Raw genomic sequence first — 25,727 nt, 5'->3', positions numbered from 1 at the left:
CGTGTCGGGTGGTGGAGGGTTACGACACATTTATAAATAACGCGATCTAACCCAAAAAACGTTTATTATGAATAATATTGGTCGCGAAAGCCTACTAAGTGTTAAACTAACCAGGTGTCCATAATACGAATCGCACTTTGTAAGAACCAAATCTCGCAGAGTGCTTTCAACTCTAATATCGCGTTGTTTGTTGTAATTACTACTATGAGACAATAATGTCCCGCGCGTGACGTCACTCCACGTTTGGCCCACCCCCCGCGTGACGTCACTCCACATGAGGCCCACTCCCCCCTCATTAATATTAATGAGCGGTTGGATTTTTACGCTCCCGCGGAAAGAAATTTGTTTACACAAATTCGGTTTAAATTTTACGTTTCTTTATTGAAAGTTAATCAAATAAACTAAATATACGCAGACGCTTATTTACAGAAAGTGACGGTAAAAAAAAATATATACGCAGCACAGTGCTACATCCATACGTGACGTCACTGAGCCCCCCCCCCCCGTCATTAATAATCATGAGCGGATGAATCACACAAGAAAACGTAAATGTACTGTACATATTCTTGGTTCTTTCGGTAAAGTCATGTAGAACGGAAACAATAAAATAATAAAAATATAAAACAATACAATTTCAGCTTCCGTCCTAGGACGGGCAAACAAGCGAGTTTCCAACAAAAGGAAAAACAATAAAAAAAATACAGTGTCCATCTCTATTACGATGTGATTTCGCCTGAGTTTTGATTTTAAAACAGTATTTCTTGAAAATGTTTTAAACTAGCGCGCCAAATGACGTCACCCGACTCGCTTAACAAACTATGACGTCATTTGCGCGCTCCTCCCCCACCTCTCCTCCCACCCCCACGTTAACGGCTCTCGCTCGCTCGCTCTCTCGTTGATTAAAGCTTCAAACTCGCGTCGGGGCGATGCGACGGGCAAGTTTGCGGGGAAGGCGTAGCTACGAGCGACGCATCGAGAGAGCTGCAAACTCTTGGGCTCTACAAACGTTGAAACGCGAAGCCCAAGAAGCCGACGGGGGCCCACACTCTGCCTCAACGAACGCTTCCTAAGCTCCGCTCTCCCCGCGACTCTCCCCCCCCCTTCCGCCGCTAACTTATCGTCGCTTGCCTTCTTCTGCGATTGAGTCACGGCGATTAAGTGGCTAGATTGTCCCCTGAGCGGCCTTATATTCGTTCAGTTGCGTTCGCTGCTTTCTCCCGAGCCCGCACTAAGCTTAAACTCGGTTCTTTTAGACGAGGCACAATTCACACAATTCATTATTCCATTGGTGCGGCCCACAGTGCAGCTGCTCCATTCCTTGAGCTGCCTTCATTCACTGCGCCGCTTTCATCCGCCTACCGTCATTGTCTTAACTTTTAAGCCACTTCGATTTCATCCATGACCCCACTTTCATTAACTCGAGACGCTTTCACAGTAGTTAATTCACTGCACCAATCCACACTCCATCCATCCCTCGGTTCCTCGTCCAAGCTGTAGTCAATCCAGCAGTGGAGAGAGACGGAGAAACGAGGGCATGTCAGCGCCCGTCATCGCCGTGCCGTTTAAGGTCCTAGCCGGGCAGCTCTCCGCCTGCCCCGGTGCCCGGCCCGACGAGCAGCAGCCCCACGCGTGCGCCGTGACCCGGGACCGTGGAGCAACGGTGACCGGGTTCGAACCCAGACCCGACTGCTCGCCCTTGCGGGTGTCGTACGTGTGGATGCAGGGAGACGTCGTGGCCGTGGAGGAGAGCCACGGCGGCTCGGCCCGGATCTCTGACGGCACCGGGGAGTTCACAGCGCGTGGGTTGGACTCCGTGCCCAGGGGCAGCCCTTGCCTGGCTCCAGGCGAGTGGTGGCCCATGCTGATGTTAAGGTTGGCTCGGCTGAAAGGGAACTGCGCCAGCTGGTTAAAGCCGAAAAATGAGCAAATCCACCTTTTTAAGGTCGTGAAAATGTCACGAGACTTGTTAAACAAAGTAAACTTATATACGACCATACTCTTTGGTTTTATTCGGTAAAGTCACGTAGGTAAAAAATAAAATAACTTTACCGATAAAACCAAAGAGTATGGATCCTTGCAGTCACGAAAGCTTCAAATCTCGAATTATATACGACCCTTACTACAGACCTGGAATGCCGTTTGACAATTCACCAATTACTCTATTACAAATAGAAAAGTGATACAACAGGGTTCTTCTACTACTTGAAATCGTTGCTGAATATCGTTGAATTATAATAATGATCACTGTTGTGGACCACGTCTTCTGAAACCTTGATGTGTACCATTATTTTACTGGACATCTGTGAAAAAGAGCTTCGTCGCTCATCGGATCCCTCCAGTGTAAATTAATGTTCTGATTTCGATTTAAAGCTTTCGTGACTGCAAGGATTCATCTTCTTTGGTTCTTTCGGTAAAGTCACGTAGAATGAGAATAAAATAATAAATTGATAAAATAAAATAACACAATATTGTGAGAATATTATTGTTATTTTATTTTATCAATTTATTATTTTATTCTCATTCTACGTGACTTTACCACACAATAATATTGTGAGAATATTATTGTGTTATTTTATTTTATCAATTTATTATTTTATTCTCATTCTACGTGACTTTACCGAAAGAACCAAAGAAGATAATGTTCTGATTCTATATGGCGTCGTTGTCTCTTGCGTGGCACGTGGCTGTGAATGCGCCTGCCAGGCGAGTACGTGCTGGTGTACGGCGCCGTGGTGTCCTGTGGCCCGGACATTGTCATCAAGGCCACCAAGGTGACGGGGCTGACGAGCAACCCGTCCCACAGGGCCATGTGGAGGGCAGAAGTGGCCGACCTGCAGCAGAACCTCCCCTGAGCGACTAGCAGGAAGCCACGCACCGGTCTCATCGTCATCACCACCACCACAATGCAATCTGCCCACAATGCCTAGACAGATGCCTACCACCCCCCGCCCCTGCCAAAGAAAATGTCTTGGACACTGTCACCCAGCCCTAAACTGGGGAGTCAAACTTGCAGAGGAATGGTGCTGGATGGTTCCACCCCAGTGGATCAGTTTCTCGCAGGAAGGGACCAGTGGTCTTGACTGCTGAGGGGCTACTCCATAGTAAATAGGTTCAGAACCAATGGACTGATGAACTAGGTTTCTCAAAATGCATTGTTAATGACCATCGATAAAAGCTCGTGTTGTCTTTGTGCGATATCAGCATTTACACAATTGAGACACGTAGCCTACAGTGACGCCAGTAGTGTAGATAAAGAGAGATGCAAAATGGGACCTTTTTTGCCAGTACAAAGTATGAAAAAATAATAGGTTTTACCCTTTCTGACAATAAAACAGGTGTTAAAATGTTTAAACGCCATAAAGAAACCTTTTGCAAGGAATCATCTGCATTAACCACATATACTTGTGGTAAACATACAAACATGCTGTAACATATGCAGTCTTTGAAACGGATTGGCCTACACCAGACAGGCTTCTTTAAGGCTTAGTCGCAACCAGTGTTAGACCAGAGAACGTCAAAAGGCAAACGGTACAAAGCCATACTCTTTGGTTCTTTCGGTAAAGTCACGTAGGTATAAAATAAATTAAATCACGTTTTGGGCGCAGCACAAGCGTCCATCATCAGGTGGGACAAGCACAGCAAGAAACTTGCTGGAGTGGGCAAAAGGGCTGCCGTGACAAGAGTGCCAAGAGGCACAGCAGCCCGTTTGCCCACTTCAATTGTTTCTTGCTATGGTTGTCCCACCTGATGACGGACGCTTGTGTTGCACCCGAAACGTCGTGATTTAATTATTTTATACCCACGTAACTTTACCGAAAGAACCAAAGAGTATGGATCCCTGCAGTCACGAAAACTTCAAATCTAGATAGTACGAAGCCAATGCACGTACCAGTCCACAGGCTATTGAGACGCGCATTCTTCAGACACGAGCATATTGGTCACGGAGACATGTCTGCATTTGAACCGGTGTGTAAACTATGCAGACAAGAACTATGGCGTACAGCAGCTTCCAACAAGACAACACATTTTGACATCACGTGCCAAATGCTTTCCTTGAAATAAAAAGTTGCTTATTCTTGGGTCTTTCGGTAAAGTCACGTAGGTTCAAATAAAATAACAAAAAAGTTACTTCACTACCTCCAACTAACCATCCTACCAACAGATTTTCGTGCGAAAACTCACAACGGCATTCACAAAAACTACTGCGACGCATTAAAAAGTTTAATTATGGTATGGCGACCCCCTAATAAAAACTAATGGTACCTGCATACCTATCAACCCCTGAGTGCCGACGTTATTACAGACCAATTCAGACCTTATTGGTCACCACGTGCTCTTATAAATCTCAACGTTCATCCTATAAAGTCCCATCACAAGGCAGGAACACAAAAAGACAAAAACATTTTGCCAGGATTAAAACGGCTGGACGCCATATGGACCTAGAAACTCAATTTCCCTTACAAGAATACGGGTAAACCGTTTGGGTTGACAAATACAAGGTTGCTAAGGTCACATGACAAGAGAGATCACGTCTCTAATCAACACGGTGTAAGCCAAACACGTTTCATGTCGTGTATGATTGTTGCCGCAGTGCAGCGCCGACGTTCCCCGCACGCATTAAGATTCCTCCTGCACAGTATCCATGATTCAGCCTCTGCGCCCCCCCCCATGAAAAACTTTTGCACCCTTGGGGGGGGGGTTAAGAACCGTTGGGTTAACATGACGTAGGGCCACAGTAAAAGCCCCAACGTTGCTTTAGCTTCACCACGTGTAACGTGTAATGGAATGAAGATTTATACTTGGCTTGGACATAAAGTTTCAACAATGTCTTTATAGATTATATGGAATAATATGCCCATGTCGTAATATCCTTGTAAACCAAGTTAATCTCTTGTATATTTTGTTGCAGCTGCTGTATAGACATTTACATTCCACACCAGGTTTTAATTGATTGAATTCATGCATAGTTTGTACTGCGTTGCTTTGTTTTATTAGGTAAACATCAACAACATACTCACTCGGGTTCTTGCTTACGTGAACTGTGCCACAATGCTTATGCACACAATCAATTATTTACAAACTTTAAACGCCTCCATATTGCAGTGTCACTGTCGTTTTAATGACTGCGCCTGCTAGCACACACGGACAGGACATCGTTATCTCAGTAAAAAAAATTAAGGGGGTTGTAAATATAAAAATAACGTATAAAATACATTGTAATGAAACAAAACATTGTAACAATTTGCTCCTCCCTCGGCAATTCAATGAAATGTCACGATTTTGAGTTGCGATAAATATTATTTCCGGTCTTGTCCAAATCACTTGTATTGTTCATTTATCTTATCTGCACGTTTGTACAGTGACTAAATGGCGCACAGCTAGCATAAACTGTAAATAATCGATCCTCATGCGGATGATTCAATGCGCAATATCGCGAGTGTAACGATCGATTTTAATCGCCAAGTCGCTTCTCCGCTACAGTGCAGGAGTGTGCGATAGTGTCTCGGCAGCCGCCGCCGCGTACACCGCCGTGAAGATCCTTTCCACCTCGGCGACGACTTCTCCAGGGTCTTCCGCTCCATCTCCCACACCTGCGTCCTCTCCAGACTCCACCTCTAGCCAGTGCCGCAGGCTGACGAGCATCTGTGCAGTCCGGCATATGTCGCGCGCACACACACACACACGTACCCCACTATTAAGCCCGTGGTTCTGTTTAATCGCTGACTTTACTATTTGCGAATGTCCTGCTTCGGTTTTTAAGAATTCTTTTTTTTCATCACACTCTTTGATGTTTTTTCAGGTTGCTATGTGTTGTTCGGAATGACATGCGACATTTGGCTCCAGGTGTTGCGAGTTCCATGTTCTGGGAGCGTAAGTTCAACCACTGAATTAAAAATTTAATTTAGAAGCTCCCGGGATGCGGATTGAAACGTCAGACATTCCCAAACAACATGTGATACAGCCTGAAAACACATCGGAGAGCGAAACACCACAACGGCAAAAACCCTACGCACGAGTATTTTTAGCACATCCCGTCAAAAACACCGCTGTCGAAACACAAAGGCTGTTCGCCCCCCATTCCCATCCTAGTTGAGAAACATTTTGACAATTTACTGGTAAAGTGCTTTTTTCAGAATAGTGCTTCTTTAGTTTCTTAAATGCCTTTTGGAAAATGTAGCTCTGGCCATGCATCTCTTTCTGTGAAAGTAGCTGCGTTTGTTTTTTTACACAAACACTACAATCGAGCAGAAAAGACCTTTCTCGAACAACGGCAAACTGGGTCGCACGCGTTGTGTAACGCTCTCAATCACCCAGCGGTGCGTGTCGCTCACACTGAGACTACTAAGCAACAATTCCTGCCAATTTGCTGCGCCGTGTGCGGCAAGGCACGGGTAGCTAGCGCCGCAAGGTGTGGACGTCACCTTCTGCAGGTAGGTGAGCTCCGCGCAGCCCCGGCACGGGTGAAGCATAGGAACCCCGCTGGCGGTAACGGAGAGGGGCGGGGGGGTGGAAAAAAAGGGCACGATGACCAACAACGTTAGCGAAAAAATTGGCAGAGAAACGGGGCGGTGCAAAACGCCTACGATCAGCACTTGCGGGGTGCGTGCACCCACACCGCACCCAGGGCCGGGTTAACGCAGCAGCATTTTAGGGGGCTGTGGCCCAGCACACTGCATTGAATTGTAAATTCTATGGTGGGTGATTTTGTCATTAAAGTCACTATTACCAAGTGTATTAGTACCACTTATGCCAATGTTTAATAGTGTGTTCTTACTTAGAGGTTAGCTTTACGTTTTGCCTATCACATCTAAAAACTAAAACTTGAAATCACGACGATATAACTGGAGTTTTTTTTTACACTGGACATTGGTGGTGGTAAAACGGTAAAGAATGTAATATGCACGAGGGAATGCGTCCGAATGGACATCCACCGTGGAGATGGGGCGATGAAAACAGTTCAGGTGCACGATTACCAATGTACATTTTTCATCCCAAGATTCATGAGAGGTGGTTGTGGCTTGAGGAGACCTTCATCCTGCAGTGGATTGATCCGTGGGTGCTGCTGCTGATGATGAAACAAAGAGGGCACCCACCCCCAAAAGTATACCAGCCCAGGCTCCCTATCAAACTTAATCTGGCAATGCCTCCACCGTCTCACCCAGAAACCCATCCACAGGAGATACTGCTGCGAGGCACGGATGATTTCTAGTCAGCCCACGACCCATCCACCCGCCGTGTAAATAAACAGACGCGTGGAATAGCAAATAAATGCGGTCGTTTGCATCGGCCATAGCGGTCGCTTTGTACTCTTAACTCGAACCACATGCCCGTGCCGCCACATTTTATTCGGACACGGGTGAACAAAAACATAACTTTGGTGTTGTGAAGATTCACGGATGCTGACGCAGTTGTGTGGTTCACCAAGTGATCGCTAAGTGAAGCGCCCAACCTCGCGGGTTTCCGAAGTTCTGTGTCAGCATTTTGGTAGGGTTATGTCAGAAAAGTACACCAACCATAATATGGTGATGGAGCGGTCTGCAAGTAATGCAGCATCACCATGAGGTGGCATAGTAGTAGGATGAACCACCAGCACTGCTAATTGTAAGAGATTGTGTTATCTTGATAAGGAGATAAGGGACTGTTTCATCACTAAAAAGTAAAATGTAGGTCAATGAGCCAATGGGCTTTCCAAACCAATGTTCTCCAGCACTGTTTATTTTAAGGCATAAGCAAAGAAAAACAAAGAGCTCTTATCTTGTCGATATATACCTAAACGGTGTGTTCCTGCTGTCTGTCATGAGTTTGATGTTTTGTAATTGAAAATAGACCTTGAAGTAATCATCACGGTCCCCCAAAATGGCACTGCAGTGACATCACTGCATTGACGCATGAATCCGGATGGTAGTGATGTCAGTGACATAATCGGAATGTCTTAACGATGAATTTCATCGTTATAGTCACAATCAACCCACTGTGCTTGATGAAGGCCTTCCCACGCCATCGCCATCTTGCGACGTAACAATCCATCTCACACCTGCACACGAGCTGATTTCATCGCTCCATCTACTCGGCGGACGTCCTCTTGGGCACGCTCTCTCCTTTGACTGCCACTCTGTCATTCATCTCCACCACCGGCCACCACCCCCTTCTGGCGACATGTCCTGCCCAAGCCCACTGTTAATTTTCAATGTTTAGATTTTTTGACTTCAAACTTTCAAGTGTGCGTCTCTCTCTAGGCAACTGTGTATTTTGCAACTTTCAATTATATTCGCCATCAGTGTCAACGTTTCTGATCTATATGGACCAAGTCAAATGTTCTCCTTTAGGGCACGCTGGTATGTTTGGTCTTCTATTATGTTTAGTACCTGTGTAGCGTCGAGTATTTCTCCGCGATGGCCCTAGCCTTGGTGAGCACGTCGAGCGGATCGTACACGTAAGCCGTCTTCTCCGTCTGCAGCCTAAATGGCAAACCTGCCGCGGGGGGGGGGGGGGGGGGGGCGAGGGAACGTCGATTTGATGCTCGGATCACGAGCTTAATCTAATATTCATGAATGCATGCACATACTGCAATAAAGTCGTACACTATTAATACTCATTTCAAGTAAAATGTCAATGCTTTGAATTGAAGAACAGATGGCTATAAACAGAGCCGTATACACAAACGGAATCGATTCATTTCATCCAAATGTATCCGAGCGCCTGGAGTTGTGCAATGTCAATCGTGACCACTAACATAAATTGGTGCTTTGGTGTCAATAGCTTTCACCAGACCACTTCATCCCACACACCCTGCCACAATTTAAAATAGTAAAAATGTTCCGCTGTAATTACTGGCATGCATTGAGAGTAGCACGTATGACACGGCGAATGAATGAAAATGTCCAACCATCCCATCCGTCGCGAGGATTCGGGGGAATATGGTTTATTTATAAGCATGGCTGTGCCGTATCAAACCCCACGTGCACGGACGGCACACGGCATATGGCACAGGGCACGTAACCCAAGTCGCGAAAACGCGCTTCGGGCCTTTAGTACACGGACAGTGGCGAGGAATTAACTGCCCCCTCCCACCCCAAACTGTCCAATTTCCCTCCTATTCGTAGCCTGGCTCCTGGGGCCCTCCAGCCCATGTGCCGGTGGTGCCATCCAGTAACACCGCCTGCATACTCGTCACTGACAATGCCACGCAGGGCTCGTTAAAAGGCGTAAGATGAAGCGGTTGACAAAGGCAAGGAGACATGGAAAATTTAATGTTGTCTTTGTCAATGCAGCTTTATGAATCTTCAAATGCCGAGTGTCTTGCACACGAGGGTGGCTGTTCTCCACAGATGCCGCCACCACCACTTGGCATATGAATGGATGTTTCACCGCTAGCTCGGGGCTGTAAATAGACGAGCACAGTCGCCTGGCCATGAACAGGATCACGGAGTCGACAGCAGCACAAACAGAAACACGGGGAAGCAGAGAGAGAATGAGTGACCACCTCCCAATGATCGAAAGTTGACTAGGTTTTGATAAAAAAAGCCTGAGTTGCCGGACTGCAGAGGGCATTAGAGTGAGGGCAGAGGGAGAGAGTTAGCAGAGTGCATAGAATGCATAGAGGGGTGTAGAGATGAGATGAGAGAAGGTAGAGTGCATGCAGGGGAGAAAAGTGAGATAAAAGAGTGGCAAGTCCGCAGAGGATCTTAATGATGGCGAGGGCGATCTTGAAATTGATCCGGGATTGGATTAGGAGGCAATCGAGAGATTGACAAAGGTCTGTATATTAATACCCAATGATGATTATTATTACTAGTTTAATAGTGTCTTACGGTGGCCTTCGAGGCTGACGTCGTGAGTCACAGTGAGGCACATGAGCTGGGAGTGCGGAGAGGGGTGGCCCGGGTCGTACGGGCTGATAATCATCCCCACAAACTGAGCTCCACCCTGCGCAAAGTAGCCCTGCAGAGAGACGGTACGATCCCACAGCAGCAACGGCGACACGAGTGAACGTACGACAAACGCAGGCACGGGGGCACGGGGACACGTGTGTGTGTGCATGTGTGTGTGTGTGCATGCGTGTGCGTTTGGCATACGTGGACGTATGGGCGAAGGAGAACACACAACCGGTCGATTGTTATTTGTGAAGGAGTTCCAGTCCGGTGAGTCTTGAACGTCGTCATTCTTACGTCTTCCGTACAGCGCGTCACATACCAGGGGATTAACCCGTTCAGGCACCATGAACCCACTCCTCACCCTACTCTTTCCCACCCTTTCCCGAACTTTCCATGACTCTCCACCAATCCCATTAATTTCCCCCAATAACGGTGTCTCAACCGACATTTCCTTTGAGTTTTTCCTTGACGACCAATCCGATTTTAATGGCTCACCACCTTCAAATCCGATTGAGTGCCCGCTACGTTAACTCCCCACCCTGCGATAGCTCCTCGCCAATGACAGGGGAGCCGTTAGGACTCGGGTGAGTGTATATTTATCCATTTCCGAATAGTGGTTGCCTCTCGGCATCCTTTACACACGTGTCCAGCAGGGTGGCGGAGCGGGCAATTTGCGATGCGGTTGCAACTGGGGCAATTGTTACACAATTTTTTCTGATCCAATGTGTCATAGCAGGTACTATTTTTGCCCAGAGAAGCAAAACGATTAACTATATGTCACCACTTTCAATAACGTACGATGAAGCACAGCAATGGACAGCGCAATGGGAAGAGCTTAACAAGCAAAGCCACCGAAACCCGTGTTCACGTCACATGATAAAAGCACCGGGGGCGCGCGTCTGCTCGCGCTCAGCGACGCCGGGTCGCGCCGCCGTACCTGGTACTTGGCCTGCGTGTCGATGTCGCGCAGCGAAGGGCTGGGCGGGAAGGCCGGGTGGGAGTGGTACCAGCCCAGCACCGCTCGTCCCCGCGCACGCAGCGCCTCGCTCGCCCGCGTTTGCGCCACCGCGTCCATCTCGCACTGCAGCCCCGTGCTGACGCCATCGCACGGCTCCGCCGCGCACACCTTCACACCGCGGAGTCGTGCACGCACAAAGACAAAGGATCCCCGCGTAGGTTTTGACAAGACCTTTGGGGGCAAGTGCTGTTAGCGAATGGCACCGATGAAGGCCGGCACAGCCACATGAGAGGGTGGATGGTCAACACCATGCTTGACAAACTTTTGTCTCCCGAGTGGTGATGTTTATACATCACACCATTTAAGGCCGAGTCGGCCTAGGCGAGGCCCGGGACCGTGTCTGATTATTGCCATTGGTGTTTGACATGAGCTGCAATTGAACTCCGGTCGTCGGGTTCGTAACACAGCGTGCTAATTATTACGCCACACGCACACAAACTCTTGCGATTGCTCACAAACGCAAGACACCGATGATGTCACACGCAGGGGAACATCATTTGTATACAGCACATACACCGACTGTGGTCGCACACATGCACCACACATAAGTACGCTGCATTGGTCATGTGTACACGCACACACACCCACATGAAATAAACACGCATGCACGCTTGCTGCGATAGCACAACACACTTGCTGGTTCAGTAGCCTCGCAAGGGAAAGGTTTTCATGCTGTCAGCCAATGAGCTGTCTTGTGTGCATGAACAGTCCTAATAAAATCCACTGCCGGATGAGGGCCTCCGCTTAAAGTGCAGGTCGTGGGGAGTTATTTGACCATACTTCACCGTGCTGGTCAGTGCGGCTTGGTGAAGCTGGTGAAGATGGGGGGTGGGCCTGGGAAACGGAACCGCTTGAAGGTGGGTGGAGCGTAGACATCGGAGCATACAAGTACAGTACAATGGCTACCGATGCACTGCCTTCTGTTGACACGGTAATCCTGTCACACTCGTCTCGGCTCCTCACCTCCAGCTGCTGCTGGTCCGGGTGGAAGTGGCCACCCAGCAGCCCGATGACCTCAGCGCTGGACACGTGCGCGTGCTGCGGAACAAGCGGGTCAGCGACAATGCCACGCAATGACGAAGGGCTGCCGTTGTTGTTTGCGACGTGCAGCAGGGGGGCGTCGGGAGCGCGCACGGCCGTGAACGAGCGTATCGGTGGCAGGGGCTGGCGGATGTCGCGGTGTTTGGAGACTTCCAAATCCACCGGGCGGCGAGGCGGTCAGGATTATAGCGGCACAGCAAGCAGACTTGGGAACAGATCTAGACAGACCTTCGAATGTCATCTCATGTGTGCAGATTTTCTCTGCCCACTCCAATTTCCTCCCATGATCGGAAGTCAAAAGGTAGAGGCAAAAATATCTCAATAACAGAATCCCTCTGAAAAACTGAGGGACTTCTGGAAAAATATTTTATTATGACTGCAGGTATATTAATTGCCAAAATACCTCAACGTCAAATAAGTAACAGACGTAATTCTGTCACTTGTAGCTCAATTCAATTGTTTGACGTTGGTTAAGCGAGCGCTCAAAACACCCCCATGCTCAACAGAGCATTGGGCAATGTTCATCTTCACGGCCGGTCCTCAACCAGCAGTAAAACTTCCACATTCCTATGGGAGGGACCAGGAGGGGACGACTTTGTGATGGTGAACATATTGGTTTTCCCACGAACTCCCTTGGTTACGAATCGTGCGAGCCACATGTCAGTGTTTACACACTGAGGTTGCAAAAGCAATGGAGGATCAACCCCCACCCCCACCCCATGCACCCACACGAAGGAACCATGTTTCTGCACCTGACTTCCCTTGTGAAGTCTCTGCTAAACCCGCTCTCCGTGTTTGTTGTTACACCGCATCTCGGGCTTTGCCATTTTTTTCCCTCCCCCCCAGTCACGATGAGATGGGCACAGCGGGAGCGCGGGGGTTGCGACCTTCAGTTCTCCCGGTGGCCCTGATAACAGGGTCCCCTTTCAAAGCCCCGATCTCCCCCCACACCGCACCGACCCGCTCAACTTTACCCCCGAAAGAAAATTAAAACACGGATTCTCTTATTTTCGTTGTGTTTTGTTGTTGTTCCTTCTCTTTCTATTTTCTTGTTCTATGTCGATGCGTCAGTGCTTTAACCACGGCCACCAAACTATTTATTGTCCCAAGTTATTAATGAAAACATGTTTTCTCCAGCTTGGGTCAATAAATCCAGCGCTTCCCGTTAAATCGTTGTTGACGGTCGAGCGGCTCTTGCACCGCGGTCACTCGGCCCCCTGCCTTTGCCCGCCATTGCACCCAGCTTTTGTCCACTTCTTTAGAAGATGCTTCCTCCCCCCCCCCCCCTTTTATTTGCGTTTCCTTTCTTCGAATTATATGCCAGCTGTGCCACTGGTGTTAACGTCAAGAGATGACAAATATATACTCGGAAATGTTGCGGCGAGCAGTGCACCACTCTGCGTCAGAGCACAATCCCGGAAAATTATGATGGTGGTGATGATGATGATGAAAGTGACGTTCATCTGTTTTTGTCGGGCATATGCGGATCCTCGAGCCTGGCTGGAAATAGTTTTGGCTTTGTCTGAAAATATGCGTTTGATAAATTGTATTATTATGACTTAAATCTGAAGTCACTTTAATAGGGCTCTATAGCCACACTAGGTGCACACCTATTACATATGGCATGCAATGAGTGTTTGTCGCATCAGCAATTAAACAAATATTTATCGTATTTTTTGTACTGTTATTGGTGACTGGACTCAGACTATTATCTGGTTGCTCATGAGAATCCGGTTTAATCATAGATGGCTGAAACCTCAAATGGAATCCTGGACAAATCACCCAACCAACCTCTCCCTCCAGCTACCCAGTTGCTTCGATAAGATGTGTCCTTAATGGTATTGGCAGTGACCCAGGTTGGCAATTCATTACCCAAAGGAAATAACATTTCATCGATTGACCAAAGCGCCTTGCCGTCAAAACAAACCTGCTTACCTATTTAATTAGTTTTTAAGTCATGAACGGTTTACGCTTCTCGCGTCAATTTGCCAGCAAAGTTACCGTACGCGCGCGCCACTCACAATGTCCATCACGATCAAGGCGTCTGCGCGCACCAAAACTCGGAACGGAGCCTGCGACGGGGGGAAGCGACAGGGAGAGGAATTAACCGATGTTTCGCGGCCAGGTCGAACGTGCAAACGCGTCAGGGGCACCGAGATCTGTTGCCTCCGAGTCAACGCATGCCCACCCCGACATTCTCTCGCACGGCTCGAAGAGCTGCCGGGGCTTATCGACCGAACAATTTCTGGAAACTGGCGAATGAGTGGCAGGGTAAATGAGCAAGGACGATGCCATTGACAGCGTCGTTCATTACTGTCGTTCGCTGGTATGCGGTGAAGTCGAATCTCGAGGGTGCGACAATGCGGGGTGAAACAACACGAACGCAGAAAGAGCGATGCCGCATGGAAACAGGACGCCTCTTGTGCTGTGTGGACGTACCGGCCTGTCTGCTGTGAACGAAGAACACGGCACCAGCCGGAAGGGGCACAGAGAACTACATAGGGATGACGACAACAACGATTATTATATGCTATATCAAGATCCTTATTCCCTCAATCAGTTTAATTAATTTGAAATGTAGGTTAACTCAGGGTATATAGTTTTATTATATTATTATTGTGGTTGTGGTGGTGGTGGTGGTGGTAGCGTTGATGGGATGGTGGCAGGGATACCAATGGTTTCGATGGTGGTGGAATATACGGGTCATTGGGAAAGAATATAGTGGGGCAGTGAGTCAGTAAGTGTGGTGGGATGAATGGAGGTAACAGGGCGATGGGGCAATGTTGGCGGTGGAGCAGTGAGTTGGTGGAATGGGCAGGGTGGTACATATTATTGGTGTTCGGGTGGTGGTGGGACAATGTTGGTTATGGATCACTGTGTGGCTGTAGTGGTGTGACGGTTTGTATGATGGTGTGTATGACGGTTTGACGGTATGGCCGTGGTGGTGTGACGGTGTGGGTGTGACTGTGACAGTATGATGGTGTGGCAGTGTGGCTGTGGCTGTGTGTATGATGGTGTGCATGACAGTGTGGTTGTGGTGGTGTGCCTGTAGCGCTACGACGGTGTGTACGATGGTGTGACGGTGTGGCCTGTACAATGGTGTGGCGGTGTGGGTGTGACTGTGACAGTATGATGGTGTGGCAGTGTGGCTGTGTGTATGATGGTGTGCATGACAGTGTGGTTCTGTGCCTGTGGCGCTATGACGGTGTGTACGGTGGTGTGACGGTGTGGCCTGTACAATGGTGTGGCGGTGTGTATGATGTGTGTATGACCGTGTGGCTGTGGATATGATGTTGTTTATGATAGTGGTAGCAGGGAGAGCGGTCACACCCGCGCGGTCGCTTTTGAGGCCGCGTCCCGCGCTCTGCTCGCCGCGCCTCCTCTTCGGCCTCCTGGCGTCGTCTCCTCTCCGCCAGCTCCTCTGCCGTCAGGTGCTTTGCAGCCACACAGCACTCGTCACCATCGGCACCGGCAAGGGCCATGCTCTATCCCACTGGCGAAACGAAGGCCTCCCCGATCCATGGACGTTCGCCAATAATATTGGGTGGTGAAAAATTATTCAGGTTTGAGGGATGGTTTTTTTTTTTATCAGTAGTGGAGATTGTAAAAAAGTGTGGTATTAGAATAACAATGTAATATAACAATAAAAAAATATGTACGCGTGTAGCCCTTTGTCACTCGAATGATGGGAGAGTGCCGGGCATGGGGGGTTAATTAGCCATACTGTAACACGCTGGTTAATGTGGATTTGGTGAAGACTGGGAACACAGATACGGGAGTACGACAATGGATTTTGGTGCACTGCCCTCCGATGCCCCCAACGCAGCCCTGCAGGAGCCTTCAACGACGATTATGCATGGCGGTCGCGCGTCCAAAACACTAGCCGGGGCTTACCCGCGCTCAGTTTCTGAGATCTGACGAGTGCGAGCGTATTTCTGGGTAATTTTGGATTCCTGCAGTCTAGATGAAGATTCTGATTGAGTCACGCTGCGACAGCAGAGTGCACGCGGCGGACGACGGTGGCGGCTGCTGTGGCTTTCACCGTAAATGAACACTCACGTACGTGGGAAGGAGGGGGGAACACGAGTGAAATGTCTCCGTACCTCGTACGTCTGCCCCTCCAGCTCGCGCTCGCTGCACCAGTTTCCCGAGGAGTCTCTCACACGTCGCTTTCTCGTGCGCTGCAGAAATCGTGGGAGGTCAAAAGGAGGAAGAGTTGCCGGTGGTGGGGTGACTCAGAAGTTCAGGGACGTCGAGTCGGCGCATGATGAGATTCGGCGTTTGAATGCAGGAAGCCACCACCCGTGATTAAACCGAGTTATCAAGTGTATGGATGTGCGTATGTTGAACTTTTGCACCGTACGTAGCCAACTGTGCAAATCGGAGGTGCGGGGGGAAGGACAACAAACTCAATACAAAAAGCAGTTTTAAAGAAATTAGTTTTCAATATTGAAAATGAGTCAGAGTTTATGGACTTAGCCCATTCATCAATGACTGCATAAAAAAATTAAATCATATTAAATTTCATCCTGTTTTATATTTTTTGTGGTCCATGGGAGTGTTATTTACGAATGGGGCGAGTTGATTGATCCGTGCAGGAGGAATAGCTATAGCTTCTCAGAAAAACTGATCATCAAATACGCTGCACTGTATGCCACCACCACTCGTTAAGCCGTTACTGATCAAGCAAAATCTTCTTAAATGTCGAACCAACGGAGACACTTGTAGCCCACAGCAGGAACCAGCGACAATGCTCTACCTGACCACTGTTTGAACCATGTAAAAATGATGCAGCCCACAAAGCCAATCCACACAGTCATATAACCTCGCCCCGTTGGCGTCATAGGCTTTGCTGATGAGTGGAGCAGCCTTCACCGGTTTTGTCAAGATGCCTTTCAATCTGGGCAAACTGCCCTGCGACTAAAATCACCATCGCAACCACTGCCACCACCACTCACCATCGAGGCTTAACTTCAGTCAGATTTGTCCAGGGTTGAGAACCCATAAAATATTTCCATACCCAGCACACACCACAACCATTATAACTCTTGCCATGGCTGCGGCTATTAGTCACAGCCATAGTGAGAGAATTGGAAAGAGATATCAGTAAAGGAAACGGTCATGTCTCAAAGGCCCTAATAGGCCAAGGGACTTGAATACGATCAAGACTATTAGGCACATGCCCACTTCAAGTCTCCGATTAGCACGGTTGGCTACGTACGGTGCGAAATAAGTTCAACATACATACATACAGTCTACCAGTGGCCCTGTGAATATTCAGCGAGAAAGTAAACGGCCACTCACCATGGACTGTAGCCTGTGTGCCAGCGCGACGGAACCATCATCGTCAGCCCCATCAGGCCAGCCCGTGCCACCACGCCCCACACCACCACGCGTGCCACCCACCACCCGCGGGCGCTTGCACACCGCCAGCTCTGCAGTGGAGGAACAACACAGAGGGGAGGGGCCGAGGTGGTTTTTGGGGGTGAGGTTGGGAGGAACGGCGTTGATGCCGATCACCGTGGAGCAAAACCGTAGTGGAGCGAGTATCGCCTACAGTAAGCGGAGCGGCTTGTGACGTCACGGCAGCCACAACCCTCAAGGCTTTCACCACCTGCCACCCGGTTATTTTTAAAATGCATCCGCTACAAATAGGCGGGGGAGGTATGTGATGCCAATTCCCGTACTCAATCGGGAGCAGTGCGGAACACAGAGTTTCTTAGCCTGGGACGGATAGGACTAGTGAGAGGTTGCTGACCTCTCGCCCACTACTGTCTGTCGCCATCTCCCCCTGCCTGCCCCCCCTGTCCCTCTCCCCATCACCACTGCCGCCCCTCTCCTCTCCACTCTCTCACACCTACTGGCCCCTCTAAGCTTCCTGACCTGCCCACCCGCTCATTCACTCGGGTGGCGGCAATATAATTTTTCACGATATGATACAAGATAAAAAAAATTGTGATATGACAAATATCGCGATATCAGTTTCTCACAGTCTCGTGATTGCACATCACGTTTATGTTGTATTCTTTGTGTGCTTCTCTGTGCTTCGGGTACAAAATAGATCACGAAAGTTATTCAACTGTAGTTCCCTCGACTTAATATTGGCATATGGCTTTCCAGTCATCGGAATCTAGAACACTTATAATGCACATGCTGTCAGTTACATCAAAAATAATGAACTTAACTCTCATCATCACCCCTTCAGTTACTCGGGGAAACAGTTTAACAATCATTAATTTATTGGATACTAGCTATTCATATACAATTTTCATTGATCTTGATTTGAAGCGTTCGTGACTGTAGGAATCCACTCTTTGTTTTTTTCGGTAAAGTCACGTAGGTATAAAATAAAATAAATCACGTAGGTGATTTATGACGGGCGCTTGTGTTGCGCCTGAAACGTCGTGATTTATTTTATTTTATACCTACGTGACTTTACCGAAAGAACCAAAGAGTATAATTTTCATTGAGTCTGCTATATTTTTTTATATTTTGTCCAGAAAAAAATATAAAAGAAAAACTGCACAAGCAATGGCAACCATGACATAACATTTAGCAAAACCGACGATATGATTTTTGTGGATACTGTTATCGTATGATGTATCATAGTATTGCCAAACCGTGGCAACCCTAACACCCACTTACCAGCCCACCCACCCACACCCTCACCACACCAACCAGCAGCTACCCACACAGCCACTCAACCACCGACAAAGCCACCTACCGACCAACCCACCTACCGACCAACCCACCCATGCCCTCACCAGACTAGCTACCCACCTACTTGCTACCTAGCCACCCACCCACTCACCCAACCATGGCATCACCACACCACCAATCTACCTACCTAATACCTCACATCATCCACCCATTCATTCTCGCACACCCCCACCCACCGACCCACCCATCCGCTACACCAGCCCAGATGGCGGGGCTGCATCAGGGCTCACCGCAGCCAAAGTTGATGGCTCCGAGGAGCTCGAGAGCCGTGTGCACGCGGCCGATGCAGTTGACGTCACCGCAGTTCTTGAGGCCGGATCGCACGGCCGTCTTGTTGAGGTAGCGCGGACGGATTCTCTCCCTGGTAGCCAACAGACAAAGATCACCCGTATAGCCTTAAGACAGCAAATACATATGTGGGCTTGCTCATGTGCATACAGATATAACAAAACCTATAAAAAATATCTCCCGTATTAGCCTTGAACAGCCTGTTAGGGCAAGTGCTGTTAGCGAGCACCTATGAAGGCCGGCACGGCACACGAGCGGGTGGGTGGCTACCACCACACCTATGTCTCGCTAGCGGTGATATTTACACACCGTACCAGGCTAACGGTGAGCGGAAATCGAACCCGCAGCGGAGCACGCTAACCGCTGCACTACCGCTGCCCACAGGCAGAGCAGGGTCTCACAAACAGCCTCGGTGTGTAGCTACAAGAGCATTGTCTTTAACGCTCTCCAACCAATAGCTGAAAGTGTTTACGCAATAGCCATGTCCATCTGTAACGCTGGAGTGGACACCCTCTCTAAGAGATTAGTAAATATGAACGAAATTGTAGTATTAAGTTGCGTTGCTATTAGGGACTTACCCTGTTAAAAAACAGCCTGAAAACTTTTATTCAAATATACAGTTAGCTGTCAACTTCCATGCCCCTAACTACTTTCAAGGACAAACACGTTGGATCCATGCACATGCATCATGACTTTTGTCAAATTGTCTGGATTCGTCTCGTTAAACAAGCATACCATTCCTCCACAATGTAGTTGCGGATCTTTAAATAGCGCTCGGGAGTCTTTGAAGGCCTCCCCTGGAAAAACTCCTCGCTCGCTCTCCTCTCTGCATCAGTGATCACATCCGGCTCCAGCACCAGCTCCTGTAAAGGTGCCGCCGCCCTCTCCTCCTCCACCTCCTCGCTCTCCTCCTCCTCTTCCTCTTCCTCGTACTCCTCGTTATTCTTGTGTTGGTCGTCCTGCCGCCCGCCGCTGCTGCCGGCGTCGTCGTCCGCGTCTTTCCGCTGAGACGGCTCCGCGAGCTCCGTGCCATCAAATTTGTCCGCGACGTTTCTCTCTTCCGGAATGTTACAGTTGTCACTGTCACCACCACCTCCACCACCACCACCACCACCGCCGCCGCTGCCCGCGCCACCGCCAGCATCGCCACTGTCATCGTCAGCATCGTTCCCCTTTCTCTGTTTCATGTCAGATTCGCCACGTGGTGTCGGACACAGCTCGAGAGACACCGCGTGGTCATCCAGCTCGCTGCTCGACGCAGCCGGAGCGGTGTCGCCACGGCTACCGCTCTGCCCAGTCACGTCGCATCCTCCTCGCTCGCCACCGTCCCTCTCGTCCTCTGTGTCGGAAGCTTCCGAGCCGGTTCCCCGCTCATTCTCCAGGACGTCCACCTCCACCTCGGAGTCGGAGCCGTCGGACAGCGTCCGCACGCGCACCGTCTCGCTCCCCGCCAGCCCGCCCACCAGAGGCTGGGTCGAGTCGCCCGAAGCGACGGTAGTCTCCGAGCCCGAGCCGGAGGAACCCGCCGTGAACTCCGAGCCGTCGCCGCTGCCGGTTAACCTATTCTGCTGATTAAAAGCGTAACCGAAACAAACTTTGTTGCTCCGGACTACTCCATGTGCCACACTAAGAATGGAGCGCTGGATTTCAAAGACGTCTACGGCGCGCGCGTGAGTGTTCCCCGTGACGCGGTTTAGTAATCATCGTACGCGTGTAGCTTATACAGTAAAACCTTGGATTGCGAGTAACTTGGTCTGCGAGTGTTTTGCAAGACGAGCAAAAATTTTAAATACATATTAATTTGATAAACGAGCGAGGTCTTGCAATACGAGTAGTACGTATATGCTTTGTCTGCCGAGCATCACGTGATCACAACTGATATACGAGTGCTTTGATATACGGGTGCTTTGGATTACAAACACGTTTCCGGAACGAATAATGCTCGCAATCCAAGGTTTTACTGTGATGACTTAATTTGCATTCGAAGAAAGTTTGGAAGACGTGAAAAGGCAGAATGGAGTGCATCATAAGAATTGGCATTCGAGAAACCCGAGAATATACAATATCGTCATCTGTTTTCATATCTATCATCGACTGTAGATGCTGCAGTAACCCTGTCAGATACAACAGAAATGGGACCATAGACATCAGGAGCGGCCGGGTGGCACATGCTTGTGATGCAGCGGATTTGGAGGCAAGGGTTGGGTGGATCACGTGCAGATATGTGACACTCCCAAACCTGCTGCGCTGCGAGGCAACGGACCAAGAGATGGCAGTACGGCAAGCGGGTTTATTATCATGCCTGTGCGAATCTTTTGAGTGATATTCCTTCTCATGCAGGTGGGGGGGGGGGGGTATCTCAAGGTACTCCGCTCTTGTCCCCACAATCAAAACACTCCTTGAAAATAAAACGGAACCGGAAAAATATCCCAAACCAGGACCACCCTGAAAACTCTAATAACAAGAAAAAGATTTTGTCAGCTAAAAAAATGTTCAACATTTTCAGACAGCTTAAAAAAATATTCTTCTTTATCTCAGAGAACCAGGCAATGAGATGTGTAACTTTGAAAACGAAAAAAAAAATTAATAAAAAACCATGGCATACAAACTTCGCAATTATCCAGATAATTTATGGATAATTGCTGGAACTAACCTGTCCAGTGTTGTCAGGTTATAATTTCCCATTGTCTAACTAAAACGCCACGGCTGCATTACGCTGTCCGACTCGGGGCTCCCTCTTGCAACGCACGAAGATAAACTGCGCCTATGGCCTCCCGTGCGACCCACCTTGTGCTTCAGGTAGTGCCGCGCGTAGCTCCTGACTTGCAGCAGCGTGCGCGACGGAATCAGCTCGGATAGCTTCGTCCATCTCTTCCCATACTGTGCCTGGATAAAAAGAGAAACCGTCGCCATGAGCGTCGTCAACTTTCATCCAGCCACTGCTGGACGGAGATCTTTATTGATAGCCTTAGAAGCTCTCTGAATTAAAAAAAAAATGAGAACAGGATGTGATTGTATAAAGCAACAACCATACCACCAAGATACCCAGTCCAGCACTCAATCAACTCAGCGTTGAAGGACTATTCAGAGAGAATTGTGATTATATTGACACCCCTATAAACAGGTATTCATTACATCTGGAGTAACTCTATCACTCTAGGGTTGATCATCGTCATAGGCGGCTATAACCTATGCACTGCAGAAAAAAGGCCTTTCCACTTCAATGCCATTCTGTCTTCCAATGTACATGTAACGGCCCTTTTTCCACCAATGAATGAGGAAATCCCGACGCTGTTTGGGTCGTGTGGGGGTTATTCAACCATACTTCACCACGCTGGTCAGTGCAGGTCATTGAAGGCGGGGAGCATGTATGCAGAAGCATAGTAGTATAGTGAAACAGATTTTTCTGCACGGCTCTCTACAGCTCAGAATGCAGCACTGCAGGGAAGCCTATAGCACCTGTTATGCATGGTGATCTCCTCGAGGCCTGAAAACATCGGAACTTATTCTGGGTGATTTGGCCGTGGGTTCAGTGTTACAGGAACAGTACCGTAGTTAACGACCGTCGCCACAATAACAAGCGTCAGCGAGGCTCATTACAACCATCACGGAATCGTGGCAACTGCACGCATCATTTACCAGCCCTTCCTCAAATGCGGCCTTTTCCGAGGAGCTCCAGAGACCGTGTCTGCCACCACCACCACTGCCGCCACCACCGGTGGAGAAGGAGGTACCACATGTTTTACCGGCCGCTTTCCTGCGACAGGACACACACACGCAGCTTAGCCGTGCCATCACTCGGTCCCTCGAAATCCACATTGGGTTGGATTCCTTTGATGTGTGTATCAAAGCTTCTCTGTCATCCAGACGGTCGGTCTTACACGTGCTATTTGTGTTGAGCACTTGAGACTGCCCGAGCTTCACATCTTAATGTAAAGGTGCTGCACTGCCACTTGGTAACGAAGACATTGACATTTTACCTTGCCGATCTCTTCAAGGAACATAAACAATCATGCGAACTCCGGTCATCCTCGCAGTGGCTTTTGGCGAGCCATCGAACAAGGACGGTCACCGCTTCGCGCGCTTTCAGATTGCTTTTCTGCAGCCATCTGAAACCCTTTTCCTTCTGGAGCTATACACTTTTAAATTTAGATTGAACACTACTTTTTTTTTTAGTTTGTTGTCCTTCCCCCACACCCCCGATTAGCACGGTTGGCTACGTACGGTGCGAAAGAAGTTCAAAATAATACATGTTTTTGCCAAACACCGAAATAGTGTACTTTTGTCAACAACTACCCTGATACGTGATGTGTACATGCAGAGTTTGCTTGTCAATCCACTGGTGGATGTGGGCTGCCCCCCGCCGTGATGGTCAGGGGAGTTACACTTCACATTGGTGGAGGTTGGGAGTATAGACCTGGTAGCATAAAAGTATAGTACAACAACTGCCGTCGGCTACTCACCACATAGCTCCACAACCTATAGCACCTATTATGCGTGGTATTCGCGCAGGTCATCATTATCTAGCTTCTGAGATCTGGTGAGATAAGGCGCATTCCGAGTTATTTGGTCACAGTCAAACTATGTGTACAGTTGTGTTTCGAGAACAAAAATGCTATTATATCTATACAAATAAAGTAGCCTTTGCGGGTGTGTGTGTGTGAAACAAATTGCGCCAACACCAAGAAGCCGACACACCCCAAAATTCCCATGCATACTCACGGCTGTGTGAGTGTGTTTTAGCACTATTTTTAACTTCCCTGTTCACCTGCAACACGTGTAACGCCTACAGTCCAACCTGCCCGCCGCTGTACACCCCCCCCCGGCCCTCCCCCATGCCTCTCTCTCACCGCGTGCAAAAGCCCAGGCCATTATCACTACTCCCGGTTTGCCACACACGCAAACACATTATGAAATGTTCTATAATACTAGACAGTACTCAGGAAAAAGTCTGCCTTTTCATACTACCCTCACTTCGCTTCCGATCCATTAGTTTGTATTGCTTCCATGTCTACTTCTTGCAGCTACTGCCATGCAATGACCTGGAAAGGACAACCTACAGGGCTATGCTGCTCCAGTGGCAAGGTTCAGCTGCCTTCAATTAATTACCCTCCCCAGCCTGTATTACCGAGACCCATGCGAAGCCGGGTAACTTAGCTAGTAGTAAATAAATGTAGCCCAGAACACACAGCCCATCGCTATCTGACATGAGTGTGACCCTTTATTAATGTGAACATAAATTAATCTTAACACGTGGGCTTTCGCGACCAATATCATCCGTAATACAGATTTTTTTCTTGGGTTAGATCGTGTAAATTTATGTGACGTTAAACGAATTGGCATGTTATGTTTACGTGACAAACCTTACTAATTGGCTGTGTCAGGTGGTGGCGGGTTTAAGGGCACATTCATATATTTACGCGATCTAATCCAAAAAGCCTGTATAATGAAAAATTCCTCTGTTGAAGTATCAGTTAGGTGTGCGGTAGTTAAGTAACTGTCGCATCACTCCTGCGTATATTGACGTGTATTCGCCTGAGCTGTTACTTACATTTTTTTTATATTTAATTACGAAGCTTTACATTACATTTGTGTCGCAACGCCTGGGACACAGCCGCTAGGCGTTGAGCTACAAGGTAAGCGCTGTGTGTTTTGAGTTGTGTCTTCCTTTAAACACGGAGTTGTCTTAAAGCAAGTTTCCTAATCTGTGTCAAATATAGGATTTCCCCAACAGAATCCGTCATCGTTGCGTTAAGCGTGTAGCTGCCACAAAAAGATCACTGCACTTTTCGCCAAACACAGCTGCTCTTATTCAATATGCCTTCGCTACATTCCTCAAGAGACGCTGCCGCAGTGTAATTGTTAGCACGCTGAACTTGCAATCTAGGGGTCGCCCAGTTCGATCTCATCTTCCGGTGCACCCCACACCCGCCTCTGTCAACCCAGCAGGACAACTGAGTGCACCACAACAGCTAGTCGATCGGCAAGGTCGCGTGGTGCTTGTTAAATGTGGGTACTCTGACCTGTTACAGATATCTGGACGGCGTGAAAGAGTAGGCTAAGACACCCTCTCGACTCTAGAGGGAGGTGCTATCTAGCGCTCCCGGCTACCGTTAGCCATTCCGCAAGCAGTGGCGTCAGCAAGAAGATGCAGGGCTGCTCCTCTACCTATACATTTTACTGTATTCACATGACCGTCCCAACGTGACACATGTTGTACGACTGCACTGCTTGTTACTGTCAGCAATTAAATGTGTTTGGTGAATGCGTGCACCTCCAATTAGCACGCTTGGCTATGTACCATGCGAAAGAAGTTCAACAAACACACATACATACTTTACTTTGTACACGAGTGACGGTGACTTCGATCTACTCACCCCTTGCCTTTGGCAGATTTTCTTTTCACGGGGCTGCCAAGAGGAGGAGATAGAACACGAAATTAAAAACGAGCTCTGTTTGAACGCTGTCAACGTGCACTGCCGTGGGGGTTTGAGAAAATGCCTGCAAGTCGCCAGTTCGCGCACGAACATTAATAAGTTTGGTTTATGGACACCTTCAATTTTTTACGACGTTTAGTTTTTGCGGTCCTGCACATAGTTCTCCGACGTGTTTTGGATGTTTTTTCTTTTTCAGCGTGACGCATGTCGAATTTGGTTCCGTTCCTGATGCTCCCGGCACGTGCAGCGAGAAGTCGAACATCACGCTGGGCAACACGCGGCACCACCGGAAAACATCGGCGAACTACACCTTGCACTCATTGTGATTTTCAACGTTACAACATTGCT

General features: G+C 48.6%; 2 protein-coding genes across 3 annotated transcripts in view; one reads left to right on the top strand and one right to left on the bottom strand.

Annotated features, from left to right (window-relative positions):
* The first annotated feature begins 825 nt into the window (after positions 1–825).
* RMI2 (RecQ mediated genome instability 2) lies at positions 826–5,318 on the top strand. The gene is made up of 2 exons (XM_032966150.2): positions 826–1,844; positions 2,704–5,318. The coding sequence occupies exons 1-2, from the start codon at positions 1,535–1,537 to the stop codon at positions 2,850–2,852; spliced, it is 459 nt and encodes a 152-aa protein (XP_032822041.2). The 5' UTR covers positions 826–1,534; the 3' UTR covers positions 2,853–5,318.
* Positions 4,968–25,727, bottom strand: part of LOC116948903 (histone H2A deubiquitinase MYSM1) — a 29,905-nt gene continuing 9,145 nt past the window's right edge. Inside the window, exons 5-20 of one of the 2 annotated variants that reach the window (XM_032966147.2) lie at positions 25,320–25,352; positions 22,582–22,699; positions 21,730–21,828; positions 19,678–20,510; positions 18,885–19,015; positions 17,239–17,369; positions 16,038–16,115; positions 15,265–15,368; positions 14,374–14,428; positions 13,956–14,006; positions 11,857–11,931; positions 10,813–11,001; positions 9,813–9,942; positions 8,367–8,472; positions 6,423–6,480; positions 4,968–5,643 (exon numbers count right to left, since the gene is read on the bottom strand). In XM_032966147.2, the coding sequence (XP_032822038.2) occupies positions 5,476–5,643; positions 6,423–6,480; positions 8,367–8,472; positions 9,813–9,942; positions 10,813–11,001; positions 11,857–11,931; positions 13,956–14,006; positions 14,374–14,428; positions 15,265–15,368; positions 16,038–16,115; positions 17,239–17,369; positions 18,885–19,015; positions 19,678–20,510; positions 21,730–21,828; positions 22,582–22,699; positions 25,320–25,352 (2,359 nt within the window). In that variant the 3' untranslated portion in view covers positions 4,968–5,475. The remainder of the gene's footprint in view (positions 5,644–6,422; positions 6,481–8,366; positions 8,473–9,812; positions 9,943–10,812; positions 11,002–11,856; positions 11,932–13,955; positions 14,007–14,373; positions 14,429–15,264; positions 15,369–16,037; positions 16,116–17,238; positions 17,370–18,884; positions 19,016–19,677; positions 20,511–21,729; positions 21,829–22,581; positions 22,700–25,319; positions 25,353–25,727) is intronic. The other variant, XM_032966148.2, reaches the window with a different exon arrangement.

The sequence above is a fragment of the Petromyzon marinus genome, chromosome 35 (assembly GCF_048934315.1).
Source record: "Petromyzon marinus isolate PM22_M1 ecotype Great Lakes invasive population chromosome 35, UKy_Petmar_22M1.pri1.0, whole genome shotgun sequence".
Classification (NCBI taxonomy): domain Eukaryota; kingdom Metazoa; phylum Chordata; class Hyperoartia; order Petromyzontiformes; family Petromyzontidae; genus Petromyzon; species Petromyzon marinus.
This window is presented reverse-complemented; position numbering and strand designations above follow the sequence as displayed.